We start from the raw sequence: 11,510 nt of genomic DNA on the forward strand, positions 1-11,510 counted from the left end.
ATCACTGATTATTTGAGGATAGAACAAGAGTTTGCAATGGGCTGCAGCCAGCTGATTCCGGTGCAGCCTGTACTATGAGACAGAACAGAAACTCCTCCAGTGGAGATTCGGCATGATCTTTATTCAGACATAGCAATGGCAATAGTTGGCAGACAGGAAGAGCAGCGGGGGGAGCACGGAGCTTGCAGCAGTCAGCAGCACACAGCCCCACTGATGCCGTGCCTGAAACCATCAGTGCTTAAAGGGAAACATCACAGCACAGCTGGGGATGACCTCTGGAGATCATCTGGTCCAAACCTACTCCAGCAGGACCACCTGGAGCATCACATGCTTACACCCAGCTGCCATACCTTCTCACATCCACTCTTTGGATTGTGCAGCACTCATGCTACATCCAGGTGTCTCAGAGCAAGGCACTGTCTCTGAAATCTCTCACCCAGCCCTGGAAGAGCCTGCAGTGACCCTGAGGCCACTAGAGATCTCCAGCTCGTCCTGCAAGGAGCCTTAAAACGGAGCTGAACCAAAACCACAGCTAAGGACAAAGAATGATTTGCAGGTTAATACCCACCAGCTATCACCAGACAAGCACACTTCAGATCAGCAGCTGGAAGGGGACAGACCCAAAGAACTGCGTATATCTGCAGCCAGCCCAACAACCTGGCTCGGGGACAGGAAAACAAGCATAGCACTGCTATAGGCTATGGGAAAGAGGGGTTGTTAACTGGGGAAGAACATCTGGTGCGTAGGAACTCTGCAGATCTCCAGCACCGCAGAAGCAGTGACCTACAGAGGTTGGGGCTGCCCAGCACTGAGAAACCCCAGCTGCTTCCTTATGGCTGGATGCTTTCCCAGCAGCAGCCAAACCCAAGGAGACCTCTGTGACCATGCTGTCAAGACTGGAAATAGAGCTGCCATGAGCACAGCAGGTCCTGGAGGAATTCTGCTGCATGTTGTTTTTAACACCAAGGAGCTGCACTGACAATCTCTCCCTGGTGGTGAGCAGCAATCTACTATGATATAGACAAAGCTATAGGAGGTGGCTCATGACACTTCTCTTGCTCACAACGAGCACTGCTCCGCAGAGGTCTCAGGGTGATGCTGGGAGGCAGTGGGGAGGGTGAGGATAAGGGAGAAGGGCACACTGGGTGGGATGGGGCCTCTGGCTCAGACCCAGGCCTTGACATGGGGGCTGCAGCCCCTGGCACAGCCGCACAGACCGCCCTCCTCATACCAGCGCCACTTCACACCCTTGTACAGGGCCCGGCTGCACGGCTGGAAGCACATGAGGAGGCGAAGGCGCCTGGCCAGGCTGCAGTAGGTGGCCATGGCCACCACGATGAGGGGTGACATGATGACGAAGCCCAGGATGATGAGGGCCGAGGAGCTGTTGTCATCCAGGATGGTTCTGCAGTAGCGGGCAGTGGAGTGCAGCACCTGTGGGAACACAGGGAGTTTGTCACAGAGCAGCTGGTGGATAGGGGCAGGGACCAAAGCAGCCCTGGGTTTCAGTCCCAGTGAGGCACGGCTGCTCTTCCCTCTGCAGTCCTCAAGCGACATGATATGACTGACAACACTTTAATCAGGCTTTCAATTACTCGGGCATCGCCGTGAGACAAGAGTGCCACACTGCTCCTGAAGCAGGAAACCATCTTTATTAAGTTATCCATAATAGCACGCCTTAGCATTTGATATCTGGGAACCAAACAAAAAGGCCTCCCGCTGCTGCACCGACGTGGGTGGCACAACATGCTGGTAATTACAGCTAAGTAAATCAAATGCAGCAGAAATGTTGGGTCCTGCAGACAGATTGGTGGGCTGCAGATTCCCAAGCCTACTCTGTGCTCCATCTTCTACACACCACCGTGTGCATATTTGGATCTCTCAGCACTTCAACACCTGCTGAGAGGTCCTGCTCACCCCGTGCTGCTGTAGGGCACTCAGCACAGTGCTGGTTCTGGGGCTTACAGCCCTGCTTTCCTGCTGGCAGCAGCAGCATGAGGCCAAGCCACTCACTGGTTCTGTGCTAACAAATGACATGGGCAGCCCTCACCCCCCCTCACCCCCCCAGCCTCCTTTCTTTTCTCTATATGCTTTCTGCAGTAGAAGCAGCACAATCACATTCAAAAAAATAAATAAATCCATCTAATGGCTCTGCAGTGCAGAAATCAGCCTCTGGCTACGAGGAAGGCAGAGAACAGCAATAGCCTGAGGACAAAGGGCTGCTCTTGTCAAGCCATCCTGCAGCATTCCCCATCTACATCTATTAAAAGATGAGTCTGAGTTAAAAGACTCCTTGCAGCTAACAGCACTTGCTTTCAGGACTGATGTACTCTGCTTTACTCAAAAACCTTTTGCTGCTCCTCAGAGCCCAAAGCCATCAAGCAGAGCCCTGCGTGTACAAGGGGTAGTTTGGGGTCTTCCAAAAGGCCAGTGATCCCAATTGTCTCTTTGCGAAGAGCCAAGGGTCTGTGTGCTGAAACATTACCTCTCACTCCAGGATCTGCTCACTCAGAGGTCCCAAGGATTTGGCTGACTAGAGGGATGCACAGATTTCATTAAGAAGGGTGGGGGGAAAAAAAAACAACAACAAACTTCTCCTTTTATGTTTCTCAGGTAAATATGTAATTTTGAGAAGATTCAAAGTCTTCCCTTTGTTCCAATTTTGTGGAATGGGGTGGCCAACAGCATCTATTTTTGGAGCCTGTTCTCCCTCCTGGGAGGAAGTATTGCAGGGTTTGTTTTTTCCCTCCCCAAAGCAGGAAGAGAACCCTCCTAACGCTGGGTAACCTGCAAGAGAAACCAGATGGAGCTGCTCTAAGAGCTGCTGCTGGTGAAATTGTTTCTTGCCATCCACTTAATCAACAGATTCCAACCATATTTATGGAAACATAAGAGGAAATTCATAGGTATTCTTGGAATAATGAAATTCAGAGGATAGCAACAACATGGAGCAGGCACAGCCAGAGCCCTTCCTGACCAAGCAAATATACTGGTTACAAGTGAGAAACTGTACAGAAACATTTGAATCTGTATACAGGCATAAGAGGGATTACAGATACTGCTAGGCTTTATTAACGCTGAATTATTTTTTAGGAAGATCAAATATGTCAATCACTGGGGAAAGGTTACTTAAATGGAAAGTAGCAAACACCACCAGAGCTCTTTTGCCCTTTAGTTTTCCCTACTCAAACTTCCATTCCAAATGGAGCAAACTTACTTACCCGAGAGTGGCACTGGAAGCCAAAGTAGACGACCACAATGGTGGGAAGCAACACGATGGTGAAGATAACAAGCATCAGGAGCAAGTTGATGAAAAAGACTAAGAGGTTCATGGTGGCTATCAGCAGAGCCCATGCCCAGCAGCCGCAGGTGCTCCGTGGCTCCCGGGGAAGGAGCTGGTCATCCATGTCATACGGTGGGAGACTGGGATGCATCTTAGACTTGGCCAAGAGGCTTTCTGCTGCTAAGTCCTCGGTCTCCTGGTCAGCCATGTTGCAAGAATGCTGCTGATCAAACCCAAACCTTTTTCAAAGTGGTTTCTTTTGTTTTGGCCACAGATTGCCTAGGCTTTTCCTAGCCCTTGCACATATGGACAAGAACACAGCCAGAGAGCGTAATGGAGCAAGGAAGGAATGATCTTTTGGCCACCTGCTTTCCCAGGACAAATTGTTCCTTCTTAGGTTGTTTTCCAGTAGTGTCCTGATCCCAGTTTTAAGGCAGCTTGGCAACAGCTATAGTTCTGCTTCTGAATCCATGGCACCCCTGAATTCCCGTTGTTCTTTCCAGGAGTCCGACTCCAAGAGGTCCCCACCAGTTGCTCTCAGCTTTGATAGGTAGCTCAGTTCAGGAGGGCACCTGGCTTCATCTTCCTCCTCCAACTCTTAGCACTGCTGTTTGCCAGCAACACCAGCACCTCCAGACAGGTCGTCGACTTTAAATCACCTTTCCGTGCTTCTCATCCCGTACCCATGGAAATATTCCTTCTCAACTCTCATCCAAACAAAGTGCCCGGGGATGATAATGAAGCAGAGCTGCCCTCCCCTCTGCCTTGATGGAGTCCTTGCCCACAGCAGGCAGAGATGGAAGCAGAGATGGGAGCAGTGTGTGGTCTCAGTGCTCTCTGCTCCCCGCTGTCACAGTGCTCCAATGCACGCAGTGCCTTCCTCAGAGCCTCGCAGCACTGCTCTGTTTACAGTGTGGCTTCTGAAGCTGCTTTCTGTGCCAGCCAATCACTTACATCTGCCTCACAAGTGATTTAGCACACAGCACCCAGGAGCCACACTCAAACCATACATTCCCAGGGCAAGACGGTCTCTTTCAAACTGAAATTATTATTCTGCCCGTGATTCATTTTCTACGTTTTCTCTCTAGATTAAAATGCCTTATAGTAATTGATAATAATCACTATATAGCTTAGAAACCTTCTGTTCTCTGCGCTCGCCACTGTTATTGTCTGCAGAGCACACTGATGTACTCTCGTGCTGAGGGCAGAGTAATGATCACTTATTCTACCTCCCTGATTTGATGAATGTTATTTAAGAAATCACTGCTATCTCTGCATTTATGTCACCTTTCAGATGAATTCACTTGTGCAGGAGGAAGAAAACTTTCTTCCAGGAGGTGCACAGGTCTTACCAGAAGGCAGAGCTCAGCACAGCAGGAAAGCAATCCAGGAGTCCTATCTTCCATTTGGTGCTACTTCCTAGAGAAATTCTGCACTAGGAAAGGGCTGAGAGACTGCTCAAGCCGTGTTTGTGGTGCTTGAATTGAAGGAAGGCTCGTTCAGGAAGCCTCCCAGTTCTCCCAGTACCTTCCCTCCTCAGGCTCAGGACTGTCAAATACTGTTTGTACAAAGTGAGACATCCTGAGACCATTTGCAGTCTGCCACACGTAATCAGCGCTGAAGTGTAGGCTTGAAGACTCAAGTGGATTGAAGAGAGGTGTGAGAAAATTGGTATTGATTTCAAATACCAGCAAAAAGGAAGCCTTATGAAACAAGTAAGGAGTTTTAAAAACAGCTCGGCACCATCCACATTTGTTATGCAGTTCTCCTAGCTATTACAATTATTAGTTGATTCACTTACCACTTCATTATTTTTCTACGGCTCTTCTTGTTAAACCTATCCAGCATTCAGAAGTCTCAGGAGCTTCACCTCATGAACATCTAGTGATAAAAATTCCCCTAACCAGTCTGCACTTGAGCGCAGCTCACAAGTAAGGTGCAGCATCCATACTAAGAGCACAAACCCTCACAGCCAAAGAACACCTTGTTCTGTCCTTACCATTGACACACCCTGAAGAACAGCAAGGCAAGGTGAAATTGAGAAATCAGCCTGAGGGTCACAGCCTGTGTCTCACTTCCATGAGCACAGATTTGGTTCCTCAGGTCCTGGATGAATCTTCAGCTGCACATCTCTCACTGCCCTGCTTTGAGATACAAAGGGTCTTTTCAGGCCTAATTGCCGAAAGGTTTATTAATTATGCAAAATCCTAGCTTCCTTATGATGTTTTGGAAAGGAGGAAATGAAAAAGGGAGCCACTATCTCCAGTATAATCCTGTTTATTTATGAAGTGGCACAAGAGTCATTTATTCCTGCAATACAGCAGGGAACAAACAACAGCAGGCACATTTCTGCACGCAAGCTAGTCCCATCTGTTCCTGAAGGGACACACTCTGCTTCCTGGGCATTCTCCAGCCATGTGCTTCTCCTCATTCCTTCCACGAAGTGTGTTTTCTCTGGACTGCCTTCCAGATCTCCCACGGACACAATGGCCAGACACAGCAAGGGAACTCACTTTGCTTCTTGTGCTCTGTACCATGCCTGTTTCACCCAAAGGGTTGAATGCTGGCCATTCCCCTGGTATGTTCCAACTGGCTGCGTTCCATGCTTGGTGTTTCCTAACTGCAGGGAAGTTCACCTCCCTTCACCTGGAGGCAGCAATAGGGGAGGACTTAGCATCACTTGGGAAACCCACTCTCCACACGAAGCACTGGGCAGCTGTGCTGCTCCTTACCAGGAATGACTTCAGCTAGATTCTTCTTGAGTCATTTTATTTGCTTAGCTGTAGTGCTGAAGGTGACATCTGTTTTGTTTGTTGTTATTTATTCCATCTGTTGAGCTCTCACAGCGAAGAAAAAATTAAAGCTGATGTGCCAGGTGAGGAGGGGAATGTTAAAAATAGGCCCTGCCATCAGCCTGCAGCCTGATTTGTTCCTTATCTAAGCTGATTATAAACTAACTTACCCAGGTTCTGAATTGTAAGTAAAAAAAACAATAAAAGAAAGCTGTCTGTCAAACCTGAAAACGGTCCTTTTCATTTCTGAATGTCAGGCACTGAAATATTTTTGAAAACTGTGCGATGTAATAAAAAACATTAAATCGATTTCAAAAGCACTTCAGCTGACAGATCGATTTCTATTTTAACAGAACTGCAAAGCCCAGGAGCACCTCTGTTTGGACAGCCGCTTTCCTGGGAGGAAGAGAACAAACTGTGAAAACCTTCTAAGTGACTGCTAGTGAAACTTCTCTTTGAGCGCATCCTGGAATGATTTCCCAGCTGTGCCACGAGAGGATTTCTAAATCAGATTGGAAAAACACAAGGGTTGCAAATCTGCTTAGCATGGACGGTGCAGGGCACAGCGAAGACATTTCATAAACAGAGAATTCATTGTTCACATTCTTCAAAAGGCTCATGGTAGCAATGAATAATTTAAGATTGAGAGGGACAAAAGATCTGAAGCAAGAGTGCTACCACGGGCTTGGAATAATACCTAGTACAAGCGTTCAGGTTTTGCCCAGTGCAATTTCAGACGTGATATTCAAAGAGCAGTACGAGTACCCTTCCTTTCACACATGTGACAAGGGAATTTGTTTGCTCTATCAGCTAGCAGGCCAGTGGCAAGGCTGAGAACAGAGCCTGCATGTGTTCTGTGTCTTTTCGGACCCATGAGTCAACATTTTTCAACGACCACAAATGAGCCTATCTCCTTTCTACTAATGAATTCATGTATGAGAGAAAGAGAGAGAAAGAGATGAAAAAATATAGGGAGGAATGACCTTTAAAACAGTCAGATTGTATGAAAAGCCCATTTTCATCTTGTTCTACCCATTTCCTCACCACTCTCTCAGGCTGAATGGCTCCTAGGGGAGAACGGAAGCCAATAGCTTTCCCTCAAGCTGCAAAATGTGAAATGTCTGCACAGACCTACCCAGACGTCCACAGGGAAATAACTACAGCATACATCCTGCATTCAGTTATTGCACAGGCCAGCCATGGTGGTAATAAAGCCCTGAATCTGTGCAGGAAAACAGATGGCATCGGATGTAATAAATATGACAAATGGCATGGAGGCTCCTGAAGAGTCACAGCATAGTGAATGGCTGCCAGCAGCTCCTGGTTCAAATATCTAGTCTTTTTCAAGTCTGAGTTAAGCCCTCTAACTTGAGAAAGGATAAGACACGCACAGAGGGTGAAAAGCAAAAAAACAAATAGCCAGCAGGAAATAGAGGAAATAAAATCAGATCAAGACTTAAGCCACGGAAAGACAGCAAACACTGTATCAAGCAACTCAAATCCTAACCCAAATCACTTCTGCTGTCTTGTGTTTGAGTTCCACAGGGTGGGAAAGGTGCCTTGGTGTAACTTAGGGAGCAGTTACTAACAGGAGCATCATTGCTTTGAAGTGCTCAGAGTGGTGTGCTAATGTCAGTAGTTATCTCTAAGGGCAGACCCTCACTACTAAGCAACTTTTCTGCAGTCCATCACAACAGCCCCATCTTGTGGTTTGTCAGTTTGCAATTTTTCACTTTTCACCATTTATGGTGCACAAACACAGCAAGATGGACCACCAGCACCGAGTTCTACATTACTTGCCCTCCTTATGGTAACTCACCACATCTGGGCAGTGATTGGAACCCAGCATGCAGGAAGCCTCGCTCCAGCTGGGCTGAATGGCTGACTCCAGTGCTAAGGATGGGTTAAAAGAACTTACTAAACATGCAAACCCAAGATTAAACATAGACAGTGAGAGTTTTTGGGTTTGATCATTTAATTAAGATTTATTAAACTCACTTCAGCACAAACTGAATCATTCTTTTTAACGCCCATGCAAGAGACACGCCCAGTGAAATCCCAATCTTGAACAGGTCAAGACGAAGCCAGCTGGGGCTGAAACCCTAAAATCCATCATTAAATGTGCACGTTGACATAGCAGCAGAGAAGGGGAACCAGCAGACAGCTCCACGTCCTCGTTATCCCAGAGGGGCAGCAGGGACTGGGACACACAGTGCAGCTGGGCCTGCTGCGGCCTAGTTTGGTCCAGTACAGCCTAGCTCGGCCTAGCCTGGTCTGGTGCAGCCTAGTTTGGTCTGGTGTGGCCAAGCCCAATTCAGCGAGGCCTACTTTGATTCGGTGCGGCCTAGCCCAATTTGGCGCGGCCTAGTTTGGTCTGATGCAGCCTAATTTGAGCCGGTGCGGCCTAGCCCGATTCGGCGAGGCCTACTTTGGTTCGGTGCGGCCTAGCCCCGTTCGGCGAGGCCTACTTTGTTCCGGCAAGGCCTAGCCCGGTTCAGCGCGGTCCAGCCCGGCCCGAACAAACGCGGCCTAGATGAGTCCACAGCAGGCGGAAGGACCAGGGCCCTCCCCCTTAGTGCCCGCCCCGGAAGCCGGGGCGGTGTGGCGTTGCCGTGCCCTCGGCGGGGAGATGGTGGTGCTGAGCGTACCGCTGTGGCTGCGCAGCCGCCTGACCGATCGCTTCTGGAGGGTGCAGGAGGTGCTCAAGTATGCTCGGGTGAGTGCGGCACGGCGCGGGTGCTCGTCCCCGTGGATCCCTGAAGGCGGCTGAAAAAAAAGAATCAGCGTTTTGCGTGGCGCTGGTGTATGAATAGCGCTGGAGGCCTGGGGCTGCTTCAGCACACGTGAGGAGCAGGGGGTTCTGTGCCGGAGGGGTGAGCAGCACGGGAGAAGCAGCCTGCAAGGGCTGATTTGGGGGTTTGAACTGAAGTTCTGATAGCTGTGGTTCGGCTGGGGAAGAGCCTTTTCCAAGGGCAGGCTAGCATCCTGGCGAGAGGTACGGCTTGCTGCAGAACTGAGCTGGGAAATGTTCCTTTAAGTGATGGCAGCAGCAGCGTGAGTTATTTGGGATGACAGTTATTCCACTGACCATACGGCAATGGCCTGTCATGATGCAGGGGTGACAGTGCCAGCAGAGGGTCTTGTCCTATTCCTGGGGACAAAAGTGAGAGGGTAGCGCAGGAATGGGGATGAATGATAAAGATTTAGAGGTTGTTCAAAAGCACCAGTTGCCCTCAACCTGGAACCACAGCCTAAAGTGATGTCGGCTTTTCTCTCCCTCCTGCTGGACTGAAAGGTTTCATCCTGAACCAAATTTTCAGTTTTGAGTTGTAAAGTGATGAAAGAATATTTGCAGTATATGCCAGCTGCAGGCTTAGCTGATGGTTGTGTCTTGTGAAGCCTATTATGAAGGGGTTTGAAGAGCAGACAAGGATATATTAGCATTACTGAAGGATTTAATAGTTTTAAAGTTAACAAGAACATCTTGTTTTTATTTCAGCATTTTCGTGGAAGGAAGAATCGCTGCTATAAGTTGGCTGTACGAAATGTTACCAGAGCTTTTGTGAAGTCAACGAAGGCCAGAAAACAGAAGAAAAGGTTCCTAAGAGCGGTAAATAGCAAACTGTTATCTGTAAACATTGTAACAGGAAAAGCACAGAACTGATAGAGCCACTTTTCTCTGGGGGGAATTGTCTCTCAGAATGTGTTACCAACATGAAAAATGCTGTGAATTTAAGGTAGTAACCCCTCTGTGATCTGAAAAAGCTCACATTCGTGGAGATGTATGTTGCACTGAGAAAAATGAAGGTCTGAATGTGTTAAAATTTACTAGATGTGAGCAGATCAACATCACAGAATGCTTATTTATATAATATTTTATCACCCAATATGTTAATTTTTACACTTTCAGCTCTGGATCACTAGGATCGAAGCAGCTTCTCTTGAACATGGTTTGAAATACTCAGCTTTCATAAGCAATCTGTTTAAGGTAAGGATGGTGCTTGAGTAATGTAGATGTAGTTTGACAAAACAGATCAAAAGGTTGCTGTCTGCAACAGCAAGAAACTCAGTGTGCAGCTGCCACTTGCCAGTCCTTGAAGAGAAAGAGTGGGGATGTCCAAATGGGAGCCTGAGCAGGCAGTACCAGCTTAGAGCATGGGTGGAAAAGCTCCCTCTGTCAGACTGAACTTCTTCCAGCACTGTTCTCCTTCCTAGCAATGAAACCAGCTGTGCTTATGAGAATTGTACTCGCTTGAGGCACTAAACTCTGCCCTGATCCTGTTTCTCTCAGTCTCCTTTTACTCTGGTAGACATCGTTGCTTCTAAGTGAAGGATATTTTTCTAAGGTTCTCTGTTAAGATTCAGAAGAAGCCAACATGCAGTTCTTCAGTTTAGAACGTGAGAGATTTGTTCTTTGCTTCTTAGTGTGTATTGGAAAGACTTTTGAGAAAGTCAGGACAGAAATTAGTGGCTTAAGGAGACACCCATGACTGAGTAATCATGTCTGACAGTTCTCTAGTTGTGCCAAAACTGTACAGCGTAGGAAAAAATGGTGATTTGCCTTAAAACCTCAGATAATTACTAGGCATTGCAGTGTTGTTGCTATTCCTAAAAATTACAGTACTTAACCAACAATTCGTCTTATACTTAGACCCAGGTGGAGCTGAATAGGAAAATGATTGCTGATTTGGCCATTTATGAGCCAAAGACATTCAAGTCCCTCGCTGCCTTAGCCCAGAGGAGGAGACAAGAAGGTATCCTCGCCGCCCTGGGAGACGGGAAGGAGCCAGAGGGGATATTTTCACGTATCGTGCACCACTATTAACATCCAGCACCTGCGGATGGACGTCGTGAGCAGGAACTCGTAGTGCAGGGCAGACCTGCTCACAGGCTGAGGTCAGAGCTGTGGAACAACTCCGTGATGATTGTGGCAGGGTGGAAGGGCAGGGCGTGATGTTTGCGTGGGTGAGTTGTATTTTCCCCTCTGTTACACGTGAGATGTGTTAAGAATAGGAGTTTGGTGTCAGTGTTGACACCTGTAGGAGTTCTGATGTTAAGATGTCTATAGCGTGCGCATACCTGCTGTTAAAGACTTAATAAAGATACTTTTTTATTAACAATTTCCAATTATTAAATTGGAAAAAGAATCTGAGTGACTACTAGCATTGTAATAGGGGGAAAAAAAATACTTGATAGCTAAAAAACCCAACACCGTACAACCCTGCCCCAACAGAACCGCTGGCACCGGGACGCGCACAAGTCCGCCGGCTGCTGCTGGGCCCCTGCTAACGGCGGAAGCCCCGTAGCCGGAAGTCACATAGCCGGAAGTCCCGCCCACTCCGCTCTTCAAATTCCCAAGAGCTGCGTCACGCTGCCCGAAAGAGCGTCAGATGTCGCGGCGGCTCAACCAATAGCTGCACACCGCTTCGTCGCGT

At 48.0% G+C, this 11,510-nt stretch overlaps 2 protein-coding genes across 2 annotated transcripts; one reads left to right on the forward strand and one right to left on the reverse strand.

Annotated features, from left to right (window-relative positions):
- Positions 1-1,161: 1,161 nt before the first annotated feature.
- On the reverse strand, positions 1,162-6,194 carry TMEM88B (transmembrane protein 88B). Its single transcript, XM_048967419.1, has 2 exons — positions 3,222-6,194; positions 1,162-1,434 (listed from the first exon to the last, which is right to left on the reverse strand). The coding sequence occupies exons 1-2, from the start codon at positions 3,489-3,491 to the stop codon at positions 1,165-1,167; spliced, it is 540 nt and encodes a 179-aa protein (XP_048823376.1). The 5' UTR covers positions 3,492-6,194; the 3' UTR covers positions 1,162-1,164.
- A 2,454-nt stretch (positions 6,195-8,648) lies between these two features.
- On the forward strand, positions 8,649-11,222 carry MRPL20 (mitochondrial ribosomal protein L20). Its single transcript, XM_048967418.1, has 4 exons — positions 8,649-8,791; positions 9,575-9,685; positions 9,986-10,063; positions 10,727-11,222. Exons 1-4 carry the CDS (start codon positions 8,705-8,707, stop codon positions 10,898-10,900), a joined length of 450 nt encoding a protein of 149 aa, XP_048823375.1. The 5' UTR covers positions 8,649-8,704; the 3' UTR covers positions 10,901-11,222.
- Positions 11,223-11,510: the final 288 nt, after the last annotated feature.

The sequence above is a fragment of the Lagopus muta genome, chromosome 21 (assembly GCF_023343835.1).
Source record: "Lagopus muta isolate bLagMut1 chromosome 21, bLagMut1 primary, whole genome shotgun sequence".
Classification (NCBI taxonomy): Eukaryota; Metazoa; Chordata; class Aves; order Galliformes; family Phasianidae; genus Lagopus; species Lagopus muta.

What these genes read in the sequence shown, in the direction of transcription:
- TMEM88B (XM_048967419.1), bottom strand. Translation starts at nt 3,491, where the DNA reads ATGGCTGACCAGGAGACCGAGGACTTAGCAGCAGAAAGCCTCTTGGCC. An exon ending in GCTTCCAGTGCCACTCTCGG is followed by an intron (nt 1,435 to 3,221) that starts GTAAGTAAGTTT and finishes GTGTTCCCACAG; the next exon opens with GTGCTGCACTCCACTGCCCG.
- MRPL20 (XM_048967418.1), top strand. Translation starts at nt 8,705, where the DNA reads ATGGTGGTGCTGAGCGTACCGCTGTGGCTGCGCAGCCGCCTGACCGAT. An exon ending in AGAAAAGGTTCCTAAGAGCG is followed by an intron (nt 9,686 to 9,985) that starts GTAAATAGCAAA and finishes TTACACTTTCAG; the next exon opens with CTCTGGATCACTAGGATCGA. An exon ending in TCATAAGCAATCTGTTTAAG is followed by an intron (nt 10,064 to 10,726) that starts GTAAGGATGGTG and finishes TCTTATACTTAG; the next exon opens with ACCCAGGTGGAGCTGAATAG.